This window comes from Ceratotherium simum, chromosome 3 (assembly GCF_057802395.1).
Source record: "Ceratotherium simum simum isolate JZ-2026a chromosome 3, ASM5780239v1, whole genome shotgun sequence".
Classification (NCBI taxonomy): Eukaryota; Metazoa; Chordata; class Mammalia; order Perissodactyla; family Rhinocerotidae; genus Ceratotherium; species Ceratotherium simum.
In genome coordinates this window covers 78,058,130-78,080,639 of record NC_141902.1, presented here as the reverse complement: position 1 = coordinate 78,080,639, position 22,510 = coordinate 78,058,130, and the positions used below count along the sequence as shown (strand labels likewise).

Below are 22,510 nucleotides of genomic sequence, written 5' to 3'. Positions count from 1 at the left end.
AGTACCTTAAAGGCAACGTCACAGCAAGATGTCAGCAGTGTAAGATCCTCACGTGTCTTATAAGCCAAAGGATTAAATTACATTTAGTATAACTTAAATGTTAATTTTAATATATTCACATTCTTTTCAAAATGCTAATTCTTATATAGAATATATGGTGAATAACTAACTAATAAGACTATGCCATTTTCTAATTATTTACAATTAGGAGTTTATCATACTTATCTATGACAACTAAAAATGTCCAAAGTAACAAGGACCATTTCTTGATTACCTTTGGTCGATCTTCCTCTGTTGCAGCATGTCTTTTATGAGGGCCATGCGCACAAGAGCACTGCCATTAGAGTGGCTCCAGCACCAGAGCTAGGAGAAAAGCAGAGCCTTTACTTAGCTGGGTAGAAAAATGGACATCAGTATTGACAAAATACAACAGATATCACTTACTGGCATCCTTCTTCCAACAAAAGAATGGGAAAAGATCTTTAGATCTTGGTCTGCTAAAGAACTTGGCACTACGAAGTATTCTGGAAGGCTGGAGGGGAAAAACAAATCATAACATGAGAGTCCTGTGCTTTAGGGAGGATTAGTGTGCTCTGTAGACCTCATATATAATGAAACACATTTATCTCCATTGAATGTGCACCCCTCTTAGTAGCCACAGGATAGACACTGTAGGACACTGACCATCCTAGATATCTCAGTCTAAAACATGTGTGATGTGGTCAATTATCACAAAATTCATATTTATAGCAGGGGAAACATCCAAATGAGATATTTGAAATATTTTCCAGAATGATAATTAATCAAACATGCATGTAGTTTCTCAAAAACATACCCACTTCTGTTCTCTTGACAGGCTATGGGTTAGGAAATATTAGGCACACAAAACCAAACCAAACCCACAAATCTACCAAGAAGCTTTAGCTGCCTCATCTCCCTCTTCTATCCTTCTCCATCCCCAAAAGACAGACTGACCCTAGGACACTGATGAGACATCAATTAAGGTAGGCAAGCTCACTGCACCTTAAGACATCTCTTGTCTCTCTTCTTTCCTCCACATGGCCGGGCAGGTGAACAGAGGGAGGCCTAGTCAGGCCGTCTTGTGCTTCTCAACACGTAATGTACCAGAGCATGCCGGCCACAAAGTTTAAATTCACGGGGAGGCAGAAGACCCAAGCTGCATGCTCCAAAGCACCTTCCCTAGAACTGTACTCCTAGAAGTTCCTGGTACGAGATCAACCAGTAATAACACGGTAGTGTTTTCTTCTAAAACACTGCTTATCTGCAAGAACTAATATGGACCTTAATGACATTAAAATAAAACATCCCAAAAAACCCATGAGTACTAAATGTATTAAACAAACTAATTTAAGTAACAATTTTCTGGTCACTTTTAGAGAATTCTAGGGAAGCAGCTCATTATTCTGAAAACTGGCTAAGTAAAGGAAAAAAAGTAAACATTTATACTGCCCTTCTTGTATGAACTGTATTTCAGGGCACTAAAGAGCTGACGAGAGAAAAGTCTGATAGAAAGCAGAAAGAATGATAGAATTACAACATGACCAATAGCAATCCTTAATGAAATAATGGATCTGGGCAATGATCTTCACTCCTAATGAGAACCCTTTCTGGCAGCTAAATCCATCACATAAAAGGGGAACTCTGTACTGGATGGATCAGACTGACTGCTGCTGGGCCCACTGGTCAACTAGCATCGCAAAGATGCCGAGATTCCACGTGATGCAACAGGAGGTACACAGGGCCACCTAATGAAGCATTCTTGCCAAAAACCCAGAACCTGAATTAATTAATTAAGCCTCTACAGCTAACTAACATTTTATAGGAAATATAGGAGGCAGAGGAACACACTGAAGGACACCATGGGGAAAAAATCAGCAATATCTAGAATGTGGAAAATTCTACAGAATGAATGACCCAGTTTTGTCAACAAATAAATGGTAGGTAAAGAAAAGGGAGTGGGAGGAGACTGTCATTGATTAAACGGCCTAAGAGATAGATCAAGCAAGTTCAACGTGATTCTGATCTGAACAAACCAACTATAAAGGACATTTACAGGATACAAATGCAAATAAACACTGACTGGATTATTGATGAAAGTACAGAATTACTGTCAATTTCTTATTGTGATTATGTTAAACAGCCTGTATCTTTAAAATAAAATATTCATTAAAGCATTATTAAAAACAAATATTCCATTAGCCATAACTTGAAAGTCATCAATGATAGCAGTTTGATTATTATTCATAAGAAGTCACTCCCAGCTATAAATAGCATTGTTAAAATTGGACTTACCAAGTGGATATCATGTAACCCTCGTTAACAGAGCAAACTCTCCATCCGGAAGCGCTGGTCCTCTTGATTTCTCTGTCCCAATCTGAGTAAGTTTCAAAGAGTGGAGTTTTTTGGCTGCTGCCACCACCAGCTCCACTGCCGCCTCCTGAGGGTATTCCATTAATTTTGTTGGCTACAAGAAAAAGCAATATAATTAATTTTGCTTTAACAGTCACACTTCACCCAACATTCCTTCTCCTCTTTCCGCGCCCTCTGTCACAAACATACTCTGATGTGATATCTCCTCCCTGTCTTTCAAGTCTCTCCAAGATTGTCTTACTCGTTAAAGCAGTCCTGAGGAAGAGGCAACCCTCCTCCTCTCTAAGGAGAACTCATTTTGTCTTGTCCTTACCCAGCTCTTTCCCAACTCTTTCAGCACCTTTGATTTTCCTGTCCTTCCACTGGCTCTATCTCCAAGGCCTTCAAACAAAAACAGGTCAACTTGATTTTGGAAAGACTTTCCTTTGATCACGCTGCACCCCTCTAGCTACTACACCATACATTTTCCCTCCTTCCTTTTACTGACCCTGTCCCCAAATGATGAATGGTGCCTGCTGCCCATATTTCCTCTCCATTTACTTTCTCCTTAACTTTCAATTGTCTTCTATCTCTACTGTTCTATGGAAACCATTCATGAGCCTCTCTCATCTCCCTGTCCCAAAGTGTGGGGTAAATTCAAGTAATTGCTAATTTTCTCCACATATTTTGTCTGGAAAAATGAATGCATCCAACAATCATCTCTGTTCTCAAGCCGTCCAAATATTTCATCTTTCTATTATTGACTCTCAACCCTTTTCTATGGCTCATTATAAAATTCTTGGTCTCCTATATCTACTCAATTTTCCTTGGATAAGCTCACAAGTGTTCCTCGTACCCCACCAGAGTGCCAGTCCCATGTGGAGATCTCAGCAGAGAGGGCCTCACTTGAATTTCCTTAGCAAGGAGCCTTCTCTAATTGAGGAGCACTGCTATCCTCTGCGAGCATGCCCACAGCCTCAGGAGGGCCTGCAGAGTGACCAGGGAGAAAGAAGGCACCCCAACATTCAGCTGGATCTACTCTGGCAATCTGGGGTGACAGGCGGCACCACCTTTCCTGGTCTGGTGTCTCACTGCTGCAGGCTGCACGTGTGGAAAGTCTCCCAGCTGACATACCCTACACCATGTTCTGCTGCACTCAAAGCAGCCTGCAGCTTGCCACAAGACACATTTCCTGAAAAACACGCTTTCATGATGCTATATACCCTTGCCTCAAACTTCCAATCATGCTCATTTTCCAACTGAATCAAGCAAACTTAAATGGCTTCTCTTAAAAAGCCCTCACATAATCGACCAGACCTTTCTTTCCCATTATTCCCTAACTCCCAATCTCCCCTGTAGCCATGAAAAAAAAACCCTTCATTGTCCCATGAACATGCCATGCCCATTCCTACAGACTATTTATTAACACCTGGTTTAAGGCATGTATTCTCTGAGAAGCTACCATGTGCTAAGGCCTGAAAATTAAAAAATGAGTAAGATTTAATCTCTTTCCTGAAAGCACTAACAAGACAGTGGAGGGTAAGCTCAGTACTAGTCCCAGTGTGCTGGATGTACGAGTGCAAGGAGAACACAGAGGAGGAAGCCCTGAGCTCTCACTAGAGACAGAGGCTGGGGCAGAAAAGGCCTAATGACTTGGAACACATTGCTGGGCAGAGCAGAACATTCAAAACATGGTATAATTGTATAACATCAAGTAATTAAATACAGCTACAGCATTAGGGATGCAAGGGATGGTGGAAGAGAGGCTGGAAAATTACAGGGGCCTAGGCTCTCGGTCTGCGCTGCCCAAAACTAGCCACATGTGCTATTTAAATTTAAACTAAAATTAAAATTAAATAAAATTAAAAACTCAGTTCCTCAGTTACACCAGCCACATTTCGAGTGCTCAACTGCCACATGTGGCTAGCGGTTCCTACACTGGACAACGCAGATGAGAGAATATCCCCATCACTGGACAGTGCTACTCTAGATTATGAGGGGTCCTATGTGCCATGCCAGGAATTTTGAATTTTACCCTTTTTTTTTTTTTTTGCTTGAGGAAGATTAGCCCTGAGTTAACATCTGTGCCAATCTTCCTCCACTTTATATGCGAGTCACAGCCACAGCATGGCTGAGGAGTGGTGTAGGTCTGCACCTGGGATCCAAACCCACGAGCCTGGGCAGCTGAAGTGGAGCACACCGAATTTAACCACTATGCCATGGGGCTGGCCCCAAATTTTATCCTTTAAGTGGCATCAGAATGACCCAGTGATTCTGATTTTAGCAGAGCTTCTTAAAAATTAAAATGCTAATTCTAAGCACATATCCTGGAGTCCCACTCCATCTCAGTGTCTTCTTTAGGTAACAACAACCAGAAGGTGTGCTGGGGAAGTTGGGAGTTATAATCTCTCCAGAATGCAGAATCTTCATGGACTTTCCAGGCAATTCCCACTTAATACACAGTGTTCCAGAGCACCAAAAACCACAGAAAGCTATTCAATATTAGAAAATCTAAGTAATTCACCATATGACCAAATTAAAGTGGGAAAAAAACCCATAAGAGCAGGTCTTAAGTGCAGAAAAACATTTGACAGATTTCAACACCTGCTTGTGATTTAAAAAAAACAACAAACTTTAGCAAATTAGGAATAAAAGGGAATTTCCTTAACTTGATAAAGGTGTATTTATCAGAAACATAGCAAACATCATCGTCACTCAAACCAGGAACAGAAACAATGCCTGCTATCATCAATACTGTCCCAGAGGTCCCTGCCACACAATCAGGCAACCACCACCAAAAAAGAAGTATAAAGAACACACTCAAAATTTTTAAAGAGCTATATACCATCATGCACTGCACAATGACGTTTCTGTCAATGACAGACCTCATTTATGACAGTGGTCCCATAAGATTAGTACCTTAAAGCCTAGGTATGTAGTAGGCTGTACCATCTAGGGTTGTGTAAGTACACTCTATGATGTTCATACAACAATGAAATTGCCTAACGACGCATTTCTCAGAACGTACCCTTGTTGTCAAGTGACGCATGACTGTAAATGGTCTGGCAGCATACCCCCAGCTGAGAGTCTAGAACTGAATACTTTTTACTGTTTTGAAGTTACAGACCTTAGTTAGCTAAGCTGAGAACATACTACTATTTATGAGATTGTTCCTCTGCCACATTGAGTCTCAAGATCTAACGAAGAATAGAACAAATTTTTCTGAACATAAAGTGAGAGCAGCTATAGGATCTTGCACTGTTTGCTATTTTATAGGTTTCGGTTGTTCAAAACCTGTCCATTTCTCAGCAACCAGGACTAGGTCTTTTTTACATTCTACATCTTCTTCAGTGAGAATTTATTATGCAATGTGTAGCAGATACTCAATTTGGCATTAGAGAGTCTGGAAATTCTAATGCTTTCCAGAAAGTCCCAAAGGTCTGATTCCTGTGGCCTGTTCTATAGGTGGATCACTAACAGGGGTCAGAGCAACAGACTGGCTTTGCCAGTCATCTTAGGATGACTGAGGTTTCAGGACATAGCTCCTGAGCCAACTAAAAGTGAAACCAGATACTGAGCGCTCCTGACCTTGGCTATCTTCTGTGATCCAGCTGAGAAGTCTAATCTTAGACTGTGTTGAAATTATCCGAGTTTCCACTTAATTAGCCCCATCCATATTCAGAATGGCCTCAAGCAATAGCAAAGACAATAAAAGTGGTCAATATATGAAAAGAAAGCTTATCACTCTGATGTTACTGCAGAAAATAGAAGTCATAAAGAAGGGTGAAGAAGATAAAAACACAACTGTGATCATTAAGAAGTTCATAAGAGGTAAGCTAACAAAGTGGCTCTACATGGGAGATCTGGACTTTGTGGGCCTGGGGTAGAGCCAGCATGGCTGCATTTCTAAAAGCTCCTTCAGGGATTCTGATGTGCCAGGCTAATTATGAACCACCAGTACTCAAGAGACAGAAGGATCAATCACAACCATTTACAGTTACACTGAAAATCTTAAAAGAACTGACAAGTGACAAACTTTAAAAATTTCTAGACTGTTTCAAATAGACTGTGTGCTTTGTAAGTGGTTTTCAAATAAGCATTTAAAGGAAAATCTAATACCAAGACCTATGTTAATAAAAAGGTAAAAACTACAATAAACTTCACTGAAAACGTACATTTTCCTGCTGTGAGTCTACGTAACAACTTCAGATTATGTCACAGCATTTGCAAGCGTGATGTCTGTCATGGAATAGAGTTGCTAACACTGAGGCTGCAGATAACTTCAGGAGGTTTTCAACTCTTTAGTCCAGAAGCATAATCTGACATCTTATCAATTCTATAACAAAGCTGAATCTGTACTTTTGGAACATTGCCCAATAATAACCTGATTGATGAAAACAGAGTCCTTGTGGTCTCTTTCAAGTTAAAAGAGAAAAAAAAAAAACACTGTTCTGGTTTGTGCCAGTGCCTCCTGTGGTGTTAGAGTGCAGAAAAGTTCCAAAGCCTGTGGGTGCTATGCATCTTCTTGTACTTCAGGATCCTCAGAGAACTTGGATGACCAGTGACCTTTTCAGAGATGGCTTTTTATTCCAGCGATGCCAAATATGAAAGAAAACCTCAGAATGCCTAAGGCCATCTAAAAGATTCTTTTCTTAGATAATTGCAGGGGACATCCGCTAACTTCAGATCTTATTTGTGTAAACAGCTTTGTCACCTACCTGCCTGCAAAAAGGACTTCTTTAATCCAGCCAATGAATCAAGGTGTCATCCAGAAGTTCAAGAGTGGATTATTGGGCATCTTTCACTCACAAATTAATGAATTCTGACTGCAGTGTGTGGAAATTTCAGGCTTCTTTTGATCTTAAAGATGCAGTTTATACTTCTGCAACAGCATGGAAGGATATTAAAGGATGTTACCCTATGAGAAAACTTAACAAAACTTTGGCCAAGTGTTTTGTTTACGAAGTAGTTGTCAAAGGAGGAGGAATCTGAAGGATGTAATATAAAAAGTGTTCCTGAACATTTTAAGTATTAATTGTCAATCTTTATCAAAAAGCTATATACAAGAAGATATAAAGAACAAATTGATGCAAACAAGAAAACCCAGTAGTAGAAAAGCTGTGGGTTGAATAAACTATTTAAAGTATTATTAACCCAGAGATGCCCACAAGGAATGGATGAAGAAAACTGTGAAAAAGCAGGCATCAGGTCACCAAATCCATAATGAAGTTTACAGTATTTGCTGAGCTCAAGTCATTACATTACAGCAGAAGTCATGGACCTGTACACTGGACTGAATCGTTTCTATCAGGAAAAAAGCATCAAGAATTGGTCTGTATCATAAACAAATTTAAGCGGGAATCAAAGACTCTTTCCTACAATTCTTTTACCTCCTGAAACTTTCATTTCAACTACTCTCTTGCAACTCTGGGTGAGGATCTTGTTGAAGATAACCCTGATGATCACAGTCTGTAGCTTGATGATCCAAAGGAATATCTGTCTAACTAACAGTGCAGGATCTATAATACTTTTAGACATTAAGTGAATTTTCTTTATATTAAGAAATAAAAAAAATTTAATTACACTGCTCAAGCCTAAGTTACAATTAGGTACATTTCGATAAGAAAAATTAAGTTACAAATACTTTGTCATCCAATTTCTATAGATATAGTACAAGATAAAAGCTACTCATTCTGCAAAGCATGACCTTCACATATCATCTCTATGGTGTTTACAAACAAGTATTTTTTAAAGTAGTGAAAATGTATTTATATCACACGCATCTGCAGAAACCGTGTATTGTTCCTACATTTTAATGTATTTGCAATATAGTGATATTAGAATCTACTTTTATTATACAGATTATTTAAATTACTACCATACATTTTGAGGTAACAAAATGTGAAGGACCAGTACAATTAATAATTTGTAAGATCCCTGTCCAGACTATGCTAGGAAGAATGGATCTTTCATTATAAATATGTAACTGACTTATTTTTCTTCCTTAAAAAATGGGAGCACACGTGACTCCGTAGGTGAGTCGATGTATGGTCACTACCCTATAAGGGGCTAATATGAGACACAACCTCTTTGTTTTTCTTCTATCCTTTCATGAGATTTTAAAAAATAGTTGATTAAAATTACATCTGTATATAAAAAGAATGTACAGAATTACATGATCATCTGGAATTTTCCTTGGTGATGTCACTGCTGACACAGATATGTGGACAGAACTATTTTACTTTTACAAAAACTGCCTAGAATATACTTGTCCTTTGGACAAATGCTCATCTTCCTTTCATCAATCTTATTCAGAAGTATAAAATCAATATTTTGACAATCTTAATGAAGTCCACTACAAAGTTTAACCACTTCAGTTTTTGCATGAAATCGCACCTTGCCAGAAAAGATCATACGTTTCAAATATCTTTTACTTTTCTGCTGGTTTTCTAAGATACGATTACTTTAACTCAAGCTACCAATTAAAAGGTGTGGGGGACAGATGGATGTATCTTCCTTCATCGTAAAATATAAGCCAGTGACTGTAGGTAAAACATTTGACATGATTCTTATAAGCCTATGTTTACAGCTGCTTATAGGTTCCTCCTGGTCACTTTTTAAGAAATAATCTGACCAACATTGTCTCTTTTAGTATATAGTGCTTACTTCTCTTAACAGTTATGAAGCTAATAATTCTACAATCATTAAAGCTCATGTACTTGGAGGCTTCTGATAAACATATGAATAAAATTTACACAATGTAAAGTTAGTCACAATATTTAATATTTCATATTTACCTGAATTGTGGTATTTTTTCCCAACATATTCAAATGCAAAGAGTAGCTGGAGGTCTGTTGGCTGGGAATAATGAGCTATTGCAAGGCATACCTAGGAAAAATTCTACATTTAGAATTTGATTTTAACACACTTAGTTAAATGAAATGTACAATAAGGCCTTGATTACTGGGAGCATTATCGTGGGGAAGTGATTATGGATACTTATTTACATGTTTTCCTGTTGCCCTAGAATGTGAAAGAGCTCCTTAAGGCCAGGTATCTCATTCACTATTGTGCCCCCAAATTGTTTAATCTTTAGTGAGTACATGGTAAGTATTCAGTAAGTGTTTGCTGAGTTGAATTTTAACATGAAAGTAATTTTATTCAAATAAATGAAACTTGAAAACTAATGAAGCATTCTCCAAAAAGGCAGTGCCATATCCACTCCTAAAACAAAGAAAAAAAAAGTTTCATTTTTGGTGGACTATAACAATTTACTACTAGCAATTTGGAAGTGTTAACGTAAGGTATGAAATTTTAATGTTCATACCTCATGAATTAAAAGAATCTAAACTTAACAGAAAAGTTACAAACACAAATAAAAATTAGCAAGAACCCAAAAGTACATGGGTGGCTCAAAGAGGTACATCAAAAAAACCGTGTTTAAGTAAAATGGTTTGCGATTATGCCTGTGCTGTAAAAAGCAAGGGCTTTCGAATCAAACAGACCAGGGCTTGAATCCTGGCTCTACCAAGCACCTTCCACGTAACTTGTGCGAAGTCAATTCATCTCTCGAGACTCAGTCTGCACATCTGTAAAATGAAGATAATACCTCTGGCTGTGGTAAGGATTAATAATCTTACCGCATGCCTGGCTTCTGCAGGAGCCCCATACATGGGAATATGGTTGTTATTATTCTCAACTGCTGTTAGATAGAATGAAGGATGGTGCTCTATGCTTACAGAGCCCTGAACTAGACTGTGGGAGAAAACCCTCAAATGAGCAAAGAAGAAAGAAGAAATTTAAGACATACACAAGGAGACAATAGTAGAAGATCTTACTTAAAAAGATTAAATATCATTTAGAAGAAAAAGCATTAAGCCAGAACAATATACTTTTGATGGTGGCCCAGCAAAAAAAGCTTAAGTAATTGTTAGTCCATGTCAAATTAGTGGTGTTTGGGGTGACTTGATGCAAATTCTATTAACTGGTAAGCATGTGTCAGCTTCTTGTTTAAAATATATTTTAAAAGTCTTCTATAGAATAAGTGTTTCTTGTCTTACTGAATTAAAATATACCACTAAGATGACAGAGTCCATCATTAGTTTTAGGGTTCTGACTAAAAACAACAACAACAAAAGTTTCTTGAAACTTATGTAACATCTCGATTTCTTCAATGCTTACAGGAGAACTTTCTATGAGAGTCCCACTTAGAAAACCCAGGACATAGTTATCTACATTCCCATTGCTGATCTGTTCAGTCTTCCTTAAAGCACTTTTTCTAGCAGTAAAACTACTGAAATACGTACCTTGAAAATATCCTTATCACTTCCTATTCCTCTAGGCACCATATTTAGTTTATAGCTTAGTTGTACTTTTCTCAAGAGTATGTTTCATTTTTGTCCCATTTCTCTGCACTACCATAGCCACATCCTTAAGCCATGTATATCTTATGCCATGTCCGTGGACTTTCCTACATTCTAAAAAAAAAAATTCACAACACTTAAGAATTCTCTTTTAAAGACGAAATTTTGACAACAACTTTGCTCTCTGGATAATCTGCTGTGATTCCCAGATAACTGTATAATAAATTAAATCTTCTTATTCTTGATTATTCACAAATCTGGCTCTCCTCTACCAGACATCCCTTACCTTCCTAATATTCCCTCAGTAGTCTCTGGGCAGAGAAAAACAGGTTTGCACATATTCTGTCTTAGTCCCAGCCATCTCCTCCGCCACCTCCTGCTCAGGAAATCCTTCTCGACTGCTCAGCCAACCATGCTTTCTCTGAAATTGTCATCTCTGTTCAACTCTAATCTCTTCATAAGCCTTCCTAGACCGAGCCAATTTCACAGGAGCAATTGCAGAAACCCTTCAGGTCTCTCTGAATAACAACAGTTCCCATACAAAGTGTCTCTTTAGTTAACTGTGCTTATGTAGCTGTGCTTTCAAGGTATTCACATAATGAGCGTAGATAAAAAGTGGGACAAGGCGGGGTTCTTTGTTTTACTTCCACCATTAAGTTCAATTTCTCAATAGCAGATGCCACATCCCTCATTCATTCAACAGATACTCACTGAGCATCCACCATGTCCTAAGCCCTGGGGATCCAGCAGTGAACAGAACAGACCCAAATCCCTGTCCTCATTAAGCTAACATTCTGGTGGGAAGACAGACACTAAACAAGATAGCAAGAAAAACTATAGTAAGTTAGATCATTATAAGTGCTAAAGGAGAAAAAAGTCCAGCAGGGAAGAAGATATAAAGTATTACAGTGAGAGATGAAGGAGTAGGTTAATCAATTAGAGAAGGAAACCAGGAAAGACCTCTGCACAGATCTGAGTAAAGACCTGAAAACCTGTGCATTTTTGCCATCTCTTCAGCAGCTTCCTGAAGGTGCTTTGTGCTGAAAAGCAGCTGTACTAAAAATACCAGTTGAGAAAATTAAGTTACTAACATAGTAAGGAAAATGCTCCAAGCCAATAAGACTAGGCTATCTACTTTCTCTAAGACATTTAGAAGCAGGCCTTGTTTACACAAAAGAAATTCACAGATCATTGATTATAAAATAGGTTTTTTTACAGCCACAAAGCAAAAAGAAACAAAGCCTATCTGCTAGGCAAAATCCAACGTAGCCCAATTCTAAAAAGCCCTTAAACATAGCACATATCATATTTAAAAAGGTTAGGAAACAAGAGTATGTCTAATGGCATCTACATTTAAAGAAGACTATAAAAAACATTGTGAAACTAAAATTCAGTTTAACCACTTGCATAATGGTTGATTTTGGAGGGAGAGGGGCACAGCATGAACTAAAGTTGTTTAGCAGCATAATTACAAGTGTGTGTAACTTATTTTCATATACCCTAAGTAAGTGAACCCAGATAAAGGCACATACAACTTGTGTTATCTGGATTACATTCATGTTGTTACTGCAGGACACTCTGAAAGCCAGGAGTCCGCTTTCTTGAACTTTTTCATACACACTATTTAAAAAGACTACATCCACATTCCCAGCTTCCATCATTAAGAGTCTGAAAAACTTAAAAAAGTAGGTCTCATTTTCATGTAAAATTATTCTAATTTTGTAAGGTACTTCCTAAGCATTAAACCTTTTTAGAAAAACTCTACATCTTGAAAAACTGCCTCTGAAAGTTCGTTTCCTGGCTATCATAGGAAATGAAGAAAATCTTCGTTAAAGACATTACATATTTTATTGGAGAAAAAAGTAAACTACTTGTCAAGTGATGTTTGGACCAAGACTGATACTCTTGTCTGGACAGAAGCCAGAAGTACCCACAGCTGGTGGTTTCTCCACTAAGACCAGCTGGAGGTGCAGCACTGGAGAAACTTCATCAAGTTCTAGCACACTGGCAAACAAAACTGGTTTCCTATATTTCTGTGGTCTGAAAGCCATCAAGGAGTAAGTCTCAGATTCAAGGGAAAAAGGACAGTTGAGGAAAGGCCATCTTGAGATGAGCTGAATTTTCACTTCTAGGAAGTATCCCTGAACAAGTGGTTCACAACCAACTAATCAGAGAATACAGTGAAGACAAAGGGCATGTATTTTGCTTACCATCTTCAAATATATATATATATACACCTTTTTATAAGTGATAAGTCATTAAAAACAATTCATTTTTTTTTTGGCCCTCAGTTTCGAGCAAAGGTTCTTCAAAAGCAAATGGTGGCTCAAAGTTGCTTTGAGGCTAGATATCCAATTCTGCGCTATCAAATTCCTTTTTTCTTTATACAGACCTTTCCCAAATATCCTTATTTACTCGTGACAGACAGAATAATGAAGATGAGCGCTAATAGTAGCACAAATTCATCTAATCTTGTCATAACACAATTTAGGCAACTCCAACTAGACTACCAGAAGGCTTCAGAGCAACAGTTAAAAAAATGTGAACCAATTTAGCATTTCGAGATTTCCTACTTCAAACAGAAATAGAAACACTTCCAGTATTTCAAAACTAATCAACAGTTTACCCACCAGTGAACTCTGAATATGCATCTGGTCATTTTAAAACAACTTATAAACTCAAAGCATTTCCAGAGAAAACTTAGCATTCAAAGTTTCCAGAAGGTAAAACCAAACTATAACTTCCCACTGTTACCTAATGTTAGATGAAAACTTTCACTTGAAATAAGAGTATGCTAGAATTTTTGTTTTTAAATCATGAAGCCATTAAGTTTGGCAGCCACACATGACTTAACTCTCTGTGTTTGAACACACGTAAACCAGGGAAAAAATTCTCTATTTATATTCTTATTGCCTCTATTTTTTTCCTTGCATTTCCCCTCCTATGACTGTACAGAAGACAGAGTACTTCTTCTGGCCATGAAGTAACATGCTTTTTATATTTTAAGACAGTGGGGAAAGGATTTTTGCCAGAAACTTGGTCTTGGTAAAGGGCATAAGAAGTTGGACGAGGCTGTTTTGTGCAGACAGTTCGATGAGGCCCCTTTATCACTTACCAGCAGCACAACAGACAAGGGATATCCCGAATTTCCAGAGCAATGATTATCTGTTTCATTCATTTGGCAACTATTTATGTGGAAACATCTATTATACTGTCACTTTGTACTGTTATTTAATTTTCATTTGATCGTGCTTTATCTTCTCAACCAAACTTAGCACACTGCCTCCCACATAAAAAATGACCAACAAGTATTCTAGACGGCTCAAGAACTAAGCCAAATAATTATGATTTTCAATTAATGAAAGTGTCATCTGCAAATATAGTAGAGAGTGAAAGAGACTTAAGTTTCTGAAGAATATTAGGCCACTGTTTCAATTTCTTACTTAAAAAATATCCCGTCCTAACTCAATCTCCTAAATTCTGTTATGTCCCTATTGCTGAGATGCTATACATCTTGAAGTTAAGGTTTTCATAAGATTCTTGATGCTTTGATTGACTAAATTACAAGTATATATTTAAGTTCAAGAAAGTAACTTGGCTAAAATATCTTATGTAAAGTCTACTACCTAATTAATTCTCAAGGCTTTCTATATAAGAACGGGAATCTCAAATTAGCAAAATGCCAAAACCACACGCAGCTGAAAGGGGCCTTAAAAGTTATCTAGTTGAATTTTCAATAATGCAGCATGCCGAAAGATGGTTATACAGACTCTACTGGAAAACTTTTAGCCACAGAGCCCACAACTCTGCTACATAATCTAGCCCCAGTGGTCATGTGTTTTCAGATATTCATCTCATGCTTGCCTTCCTGTGAAGAAACTATTGATTCTAGTTCTAAAAATAAATCCACTGCCTCACCCAAGTATATGAAGACAGCTGCCTTAAGATTCTTTTGACAGCCTCATTTTGATATCAACAGAAAATTTACTGCCGTTAAGTCTACTGACCATGGAAAGCAAATGTATCCATTTTTTGCTGGTGCAAAAAGCTGTTTCATTTCTGAGAGAAGCAACTTCCTATTTCACTAAGATACTGTTCCTCTATTGCTAATATACAGGAGCAGGCTTTCCCTGGAAATTCTGTTATTTTTCTCTACATTTGCTGAACCATAGACTGGACCTGGGAGGCATTAGGTCCACCAGCTTCACTCCTTTGCTAAAACTAAAACATGGAATCAAAGAAGTGGGGATTTCTGCCCTTAGATCTTACTCCACGAGTAGGCACTAAACATTCCCCAGAAGGCAGGGGAAAAAACCAAGCTAATTAGAAAGTCCCTAGCTTTTAGCTGCCCGTGCAATATCACTCAAATTAATTCATTAAGATTTCTTTAAAGCACTAAATTATTAGGGCCCTACCATAACTATATATTTACCTAACCCTATGTAACCTAAGTCTAGTTTTTAGTTAGTTGATAAAGTTCTGAGGTACTAAATTACAAGTCTTACCAAACCTCGATTACCATACATCTTCACCTTTTCAATCTTTTTTTTTTTTGTGGGGAAGATCGGCCCTGAGTTAACATCTGCCAATCCTCCTCTTTTTTTGCTGAGGAAGACTGGCCCTGGGCTAACATCCATGCCCATCTTCCTCTACTTTATATGGGACACCGCCACAGCATGGCTTGGCAAGTGGTGCATCGGTGCGCGCCCGGGATCTGAACCGGCGAACCTTGGGCTGCTGCAGCGGAGCACGTGCACTTAACCGCTTGTGCCACCAGGCCGGCCCCTCTTTTCAATCTTTTTAACCAAGGAAGAAACCAAATGGTAATGGTCTTAATGTAAAAGATATACTGGGGGCCGGCCCAGTGGTGCAAGTGGTTAAGTGCGCACGCTCTGCTGCCGTGGCCTGGGGTTCATCGGTTCGGATCCCGGGCACACACCAATGCACCGCTTGGCAAGCCATGTGGTAGCGGCATCCCATATAAAGTAGAGGAAGATGGGCATGGATGTTAGCCCAGGGCCAGTCTTCCTCAGCAAAAAAAGAGGAGGATTGGCAGATGTTAGCTCAGGGCTGATCTTCCTCACCAAAAAAAAAAAAAAAAAAAAAAAAAAGATATACTAATCTCTACATGACAGTTTTTTGTATTTTAGGAGATGATAAAAAAATTATATAGAATACTTTAAAGCAGCCATAAACTAGTCCAAGGAAATAATTCTATTAACATTCTTGGCTTTGACTTATTAAGGAGATATCTGATTAACTTACCCTAAAAAAAATCTGAGCAAATGAGAAATGAGAACTTCCATAGAGAAATGAAATTGTACATAAACTGTAAAACCCAGAACTTGATAAGACTTAACAGTATTACCTTTTTGGCACTTTCAGGACCTGATTCATCAAAGCGAAATCTGACAATTCTAAAATCTTTACAGTAAATAATTAATTCTGTTGGATTAAATTTCAGTTTCTGGTTGGGGCCCAGGACTTTCTGCTTCCTCTTGTGGTCATTTACTAAAAAAGAAAAAATAATAAAATGTGTAAAAACTCTTTCTTGTTACTCACTCTTTAGTACACTTTAATAAATTCTTACTAAAAACAATTGGAAGGTCACTTGCCACTAAGCACTGCTTCTCTGAAATCTTTCACATTTGTGTATAATTCCTAGAACTTTAGGGGATCGATTTTAACTTTGCTTTTGAAGATATTTTAAATGATTCTTTCCACAAAAACCCCACCATCTAGATACGTTTAATGATTAAAATTTTAATTAAAAAGAGGACAAATACTAGAACAATATAAAAAGCTATACATTCTAAATCTCCATTTTAAAATGATTTCTTGACTTCTCTTTCATTAATGTTCCTGGGACTCAAAAAAAGGAAACAAGGGGCCGGTCCCATGGCGTAACGGTTAAGTGCATGTGCTCTGCTGTTGGCGGCCTGGGGTTTGGATCCCGGGCGCCCACCGACGCACCACTTGTCAGGCCATGCTGTGGCGGCGTCCCACATAAAGCGGAGGAAGATCAGCACGGATGTTAGCTCAGGGCTGATCTTCCTCACCAAAAAAAAAAAAAAAAGGAAAGAAAACCTACAGAAATAAAATTCCAAATTCCAACCCAAGTATTTGAGAGGTATACCTCCACAACAGAATCAGCTTTTACGGACTGAGTAAAGAATAATACATACCTGTGACTATTTGCTCAATACACGTTAAAGGCACATCATGTTCACCAAGAAGAAGGTTTCTGTAATGGAATTTCTGAAATAAAAAATTATGTTCATGTTAATTCTTTTCCCAGTAACCTCACAATGGTAATATGAGCCTTACTTTTAGATGTGATGAGAAACTGTGATGACTATCTCTGGAAAGAACAAAGCTTTTGCCTTTGCAGCTGACAATTCTAAGAATGCTGCATCTTAGAACACACTTCAGTAGTAAAGCAGGAGAAGAAAAAAAATACACGCTGTGTTCATGTTCTCTCCACCTTTCTTCCCCTCACTATTAAAAATGAAATTAGGTTAAACCATATACTACAATATCATGATCATATCCAAGATATGTAATATTGTCAATTACTTCATAGGCAAACATTTGTATATCTAGTTCTGGTTAAACTGTCACTAAAATAATAAAGAAAAAGGGGCTCAGCTCCTAGGTCATCAGATTTTAATGGGTAAAATCATGGCCTGATTTTCACAGTGGAGATTTTAGAGCAGAAAATAAATCTTTCTAGAGCAGAAAGTCTACTAGAAATAAAAATATTTAAGCAAACTATAGCTCTTGCTTTTTTTTTTTTACCTGTTAACAAACACTTTATACTCATTTTCAAACTAAGGACAGAGTTGACACTATTAACCTGCTGTCACTAGGGCACTGGTTTATTTTTCCTATTAGTGGTATTAAATTTAACCTATTCCAGGTATATGTGTCTCATTTACAGTGAAGTCTTGGGCAAGAGAGCGAAATTAAGCGAAAAACAAAAGGAAAAACCCAGCCAAATATGGTAGTGTCTCCACATACTAGGCATCTGTAAATGCCTTAAATTTAGTCTAAATATACCTACAGAAAACTGCAAGAAACACATAGATATACAGTAAATATTTTGGTAAGTTAATGAATGACTATATGAAATATACTTACCATAGTTAGACACTTCAATCAAAAGTTTACAAGTAACATTCAAATATTTAATCAGAGAACAATTACTATTATAAAGAAAGACCTAGGACGTCAAAGTATATAATGTCTTACAAATCAAAATAGAAAATAAGAACTGAGGAAAAGTCTAGGATTTTTAAGTTAATCAAACAAATGCCTGAACTTTTAAAAACCCAAATTATATGGAACTATTGTTTTCTGCTAAGAATATAACATAGCAAGAGGGTTATTAAAGAAAAACTTTATCAATATTCTTCTTTATTCCAACTGTACTAGAAATTTGAAATCTGAAACTAAAATTTGACTTTGGGAAAAAAACTAATTGGTTAAAAATACTATACAATCTGTAAAATGTGTAGCATTTATAAGACTGCTAAATAATTAAATTTTTCTTTTTATGATTGGCAAAAAAGGATATCTTTGTTTTTACAAGCAGGTTAGAAGATGTGGAAGAAAGGAAATAACAACTCCCTTATTGAAAAGGATATAAGCAATGATCATGGAGGATAAACAAAGCAAGGTGACTTAAAACCACCTTACTTAAATAAAAAAAAAAAAAAAAAAAAAAAAAACCACCTTACTAATTCTACTCCTCAAGTCCCAATACTCTCCTTAACCTTCATTTTGAATTTTAATATAATACCTTCCCAACATTATACTAATCACTTATTAATAATTTTATTATGATTTTTCTACACCTGTGCTTTATGTCATAACATGTAATGCTTAGTATCAAAAGCCTTGATCCAATTAAACAGCGTACAAATAAAACTCACCTGTAATGGCATTGGGTCATCTGTAATAAAGGAAATTTTGAAGTTACTGCATATCAGCTTCCCCCACAAATCGTACTGACTTGTGTCCGTTGCAATGCATTTTCTCACAAAATTGACTTCATTTACAACAATTTCTCCTTTAAAGAAAAGAAAAACATCATTGCGCGATCTACGACTACACCACAAAGTGTCAATAGTCACTGTGTGACCTAGAAGGAATATTTCATGATGATGAGAGTAAGAAGGAAGACTGAAGACTTACCAGGTGCCATGCGCTGTGAATAACAGATCCTCACAATGGTAACAGTAATAATGTGTTGTGCCCCACTTGTAAGATACAGAAACTGAGGTACAGAGAGCTTAGAGGTCTGAGATGGTTCAGCCACAAAGGCTGAACCCAAGTCTGCACTCTTCACTACTATGCTATACTGCCTCTCATAATTTATTTATTGAAAGGCATGCTGGAGAAGAATTAAACTATACCCTCTCCTTCAATATTTGTGGAACATTTGTGTTTTATTAACATGTGCTTATCTCCCAAACCACTGACTTTGATTCCTTTTGTAAGAGATGAGAAACAGAGTTCAGCTTTAACCTCAAAATTAATAATGCAACCTGTTTATTTTAAAATATATTCCATAAAGCCAAACTGAGTTTCCCACTTGTTATAACTCGGTTGGCAATAAAACTTTAAAATATAGTTTTAGGGTTAAAAAGGAAGATTAAAGAAATTAATACAAGAAACCAAAACAGAAATTAATACTGTGTTTTGAAAAGAATAATTTCCTATAATTTATTTAAAGCTTGGTCGTCATTAAACTTTAATTTCAAGATCTAAAACTCAACTAGGCCCAGGGACATTTTTAAGCAATCAGTCTCCAGGAGTCAATGGTAGAAAAGTTAGGGTCCTGATCTACTCTGTCTACTTCTATCATTATAAAAACCTTTAACCTTTAGTGACGGATAGCACCTGTTGGTGGACAAGCCCCAAACCCCTACCAATTCAAGAATGCAACCACAGTCTCAAAGCAATCCTCTCTCTTAACAAAGATGTTATAACAAATTTGAGTTGGCAATAATAACTTTTATTCAAAGTTCTTAAAAATAAACAAGACTAGTTTTAAGAACAGTACCCTAACACTTACTTGAGGATTAAATTCAAATTTGCTTATTTCAAATTCTCAGCTCAAACCACTTGAGTAGTTTTCCATTCTGAAGACAAGCCTCCTCCACGTGGCCTATAAGGCCTGCACCTCATGCCCTCCACCCCTGTCTTCCTCACCCTCACTCTCTAGCCACGGTGTCCTTTTAATCCCTCCTAGGGACCATATATTGCTTCCATCAATAGGCTCTTTGCACATTTTGTTCCCATTTCCTGGAATATTCTTTCCTTCTCCCTTAGCTTTCTCAGGAATGCCTTTTTTTTTTTTAATCTCCCTGCCTAGATTAAATCCCTCAATCATAGCATCATATACTTGTAATTTCTAGCATTTATTACAGGTACAATTTTATATGTATTTTTTAAAATCAATGCCTGTCTCACCCTAAGGATCATATGCTCCATGAGGGTAGAAGATGGGCTGATCTTTGTTCAACACTGAAATCTTACTTCCTAGAAGAGCGCCTAGCACACTGCAGGTGCCTGTTAAATCAGTGTTGCATGCATGAATGAATAAAATCTTCGCTACTCCTGGTTCACTAGACAACTACCACCAACTGAACAGAAGCTGTTCCAGACAGAACAGAAACCAGTAATTTAATAAGCCAAGCAGTCAGGAGAGTTGGGAGATAAGCGCTATATGGGTAAACTTACAAAAAGTTAGAAAGTCATAGAACTGCCACTGCTTGCCTCCTACATGCACAGAGAGCTGTAAAATCTACCAATGGGAGTTTCTCAACATTTTTCCTGTCTGATTCTTTCAACAACCCATAAGGTAAGAAAGTCCAAGATAAGGGACTTGGACTCAAAGAGGCTAAATCACTTTCCTAAGATCTTAAAAATAGTAAGAAGTAAATCTGGAACTTAAAACCAAGTGTTCTGATTTCAAATCCAAAACTTGTTTCTCTATACTTACATAAAATTAAATGTATTGTATTGAGACATACCAAGAACCAAAACTGAATTAAAGATTCAAAGTACTGGTCCTAACTGGATTCTAATGAGAAACAAATTAAAAATGACAAAAATATACATTAAAACTCATCAAATAATTCAAATACATAAAATTTAAATCTTCTCTAACTCCTTGGACACAATGCTTACCAACTCCTATAACAGAATCTGGGCTACTGAATATTCAACTCTCTCTCTGTACCAAGAAATCTTAGCTTCCAATTATAAGAGGGACCTTAACTTGAAAAAAACTAAATGAATTATCCCCAGTTCGTACAGTTAGAGGACATACTCCTGTAACACAGACTTCTGTATACTAAAACTACTGGCTCACAAAGTATAACCTACATCACTGCATGCTGTGCCACTTTTCTTAACTAGCCAACGCATCCAAAGACTCTCAAAACAATGCTACGAAAATGCATCGAGTTCTAACACTTATGTTTCATACATATTTCTTACATGTTGTACTCAACTTTACAAAAACAATCACCGTACCACAGGACTTCAGTTTCCTGAGAAGGGGAGCAGAGGTGACAAAGAAAGAGAGAGAGGGCTTGTGGGACAGCACATCATGGCCTCACTAGCCCCACCAGCCAACTGTATTTATGATGTACACACTCAGGGACAGCCCTTCTCTAGCAACCTGATATGCTTACCGACAGCAGGAATGTAATGTCAAGCCCATGAATGCAGTGAGAACGAGACAAAGATAAATGGAGAATGCATTTGATGGTTCCAGGGGTCGGTCAACCACAATCTGTGGTCAAATCCAGTCCCCAGTTTTTGTAAATAAAATTTTATTGAAACACAGCCACACTCATTCATTTGTGTACTGTCTATGACTGCTTTCACGGGACAAAGGCAGAGCTGAGTACTTGTGACAGAGACCTTAGGGCCCACAAAGTGTAAAACAGTTACTGTCTGCTATTTTACAGAAAAAGTTTGCTGACCCCTTGCTAGAGATGGTAACTTAAGTGACATTTCTTAAAATGATGTGCAACAGGCTTAGAAGATGCATTTAGGCTCTTTCTGTCAGAGGGCAGGTATTTTCAACCTGCAATGGTATGGTGCTTTCAGAGTTCTGGAGGCCCACTCAGCCGTGATGAAGACCGACAACGTTCCTCCTGGAACGTGTCTGTGAGAATCAAGTCAAAAGACTCCTTTCCGGGGCTGGCCCGGTGGCGCACCATTTAAGTACTCACACTCCGCTTCGGCAGCCTGAGGGTTCACAGGTTCGGATCCCGGGTGCGCACCAACACACCGCTTGTCAAGCCATGCTGTGGTGGTGTCCCACATAAAGTAGAGGAAGATGGGCATGGATGTCAGCCAAGGGCCAATCTTCCTTGGCAAAAAGAGGAGGATTGGCATCAGGTGTTAGCTCAGGGCTGATCTTCCTCACAAAAAAAAAAAAAAGAAAAAGACTCCTTTCCTTTCTCACCAGTGAGCTGCAGCACTCAACAGAAGTGCTGGAAACCCAGGTCTAACTGCTCTACTACCCATACTCCATCATAAAATAGCAAAACAAATCATAAATCTCTGAATGAACTCTGTGGGTCTAGATTAGAGCCTGACATATTAGTATGAACTCAGGTTTATCTTAATATATATACAAATGGAGAGATACAGAAACAAAAAGACACGTATGTACACATGGGTTAGTATACATGTGTATATTTTCTACTCTGTCCCCTGAAAAGGCCTAAAAGCAATGATACTCCAGCAACAAA

At 37.7% G+C, this 22,510-nt stretch overlaps 1 protein-coding gene across 1 annotated transcript in view; it reads right to left on the bottom strand.

The window, feature by feature from the left end:
- The window catches only part of MTMR10 (myotubularin related protein 10), a 48,926-nt gene that overhangs the window by 17,291 nt on the left and 9,125 nt on the right, over nucleotides 1-22,510 (bottom strand). The window contains exons 3-9 of the mRNA XM_004431875.3: nucleotides 18,668-18,804; nucleotides 16,919-16,991; nucleotides 16,102-16,244; nucleotides 9,168-9,258; nucleotides 2,314-2,485; nucleotides 445-532; nucleotides 275-363 (exon numbers count right to left, since the gene is read on the bottom strand). Coding sequence (XP_004431932.1) covers nucleotides 275-363; nucleotides 445-532; nucleotides 2,314-2,485; nucleotides 9,168-9,258; nucleotides 16,102-16,244; nucleotides 16,919-16,991; nucleotides 18,668-18,804 — 793 coding nt within the window. The remainder of the gene's footprint in view (nucleotides 1-274; nucleotides 364-444; nucleotides 533-2,313; nucleotides 2,486-9,167; nucleotides 9,259-16,101; nucleotides 16,245-16,918; nucleotides 16,992-18,667; nucleotides 18,805-22,510) is intronic.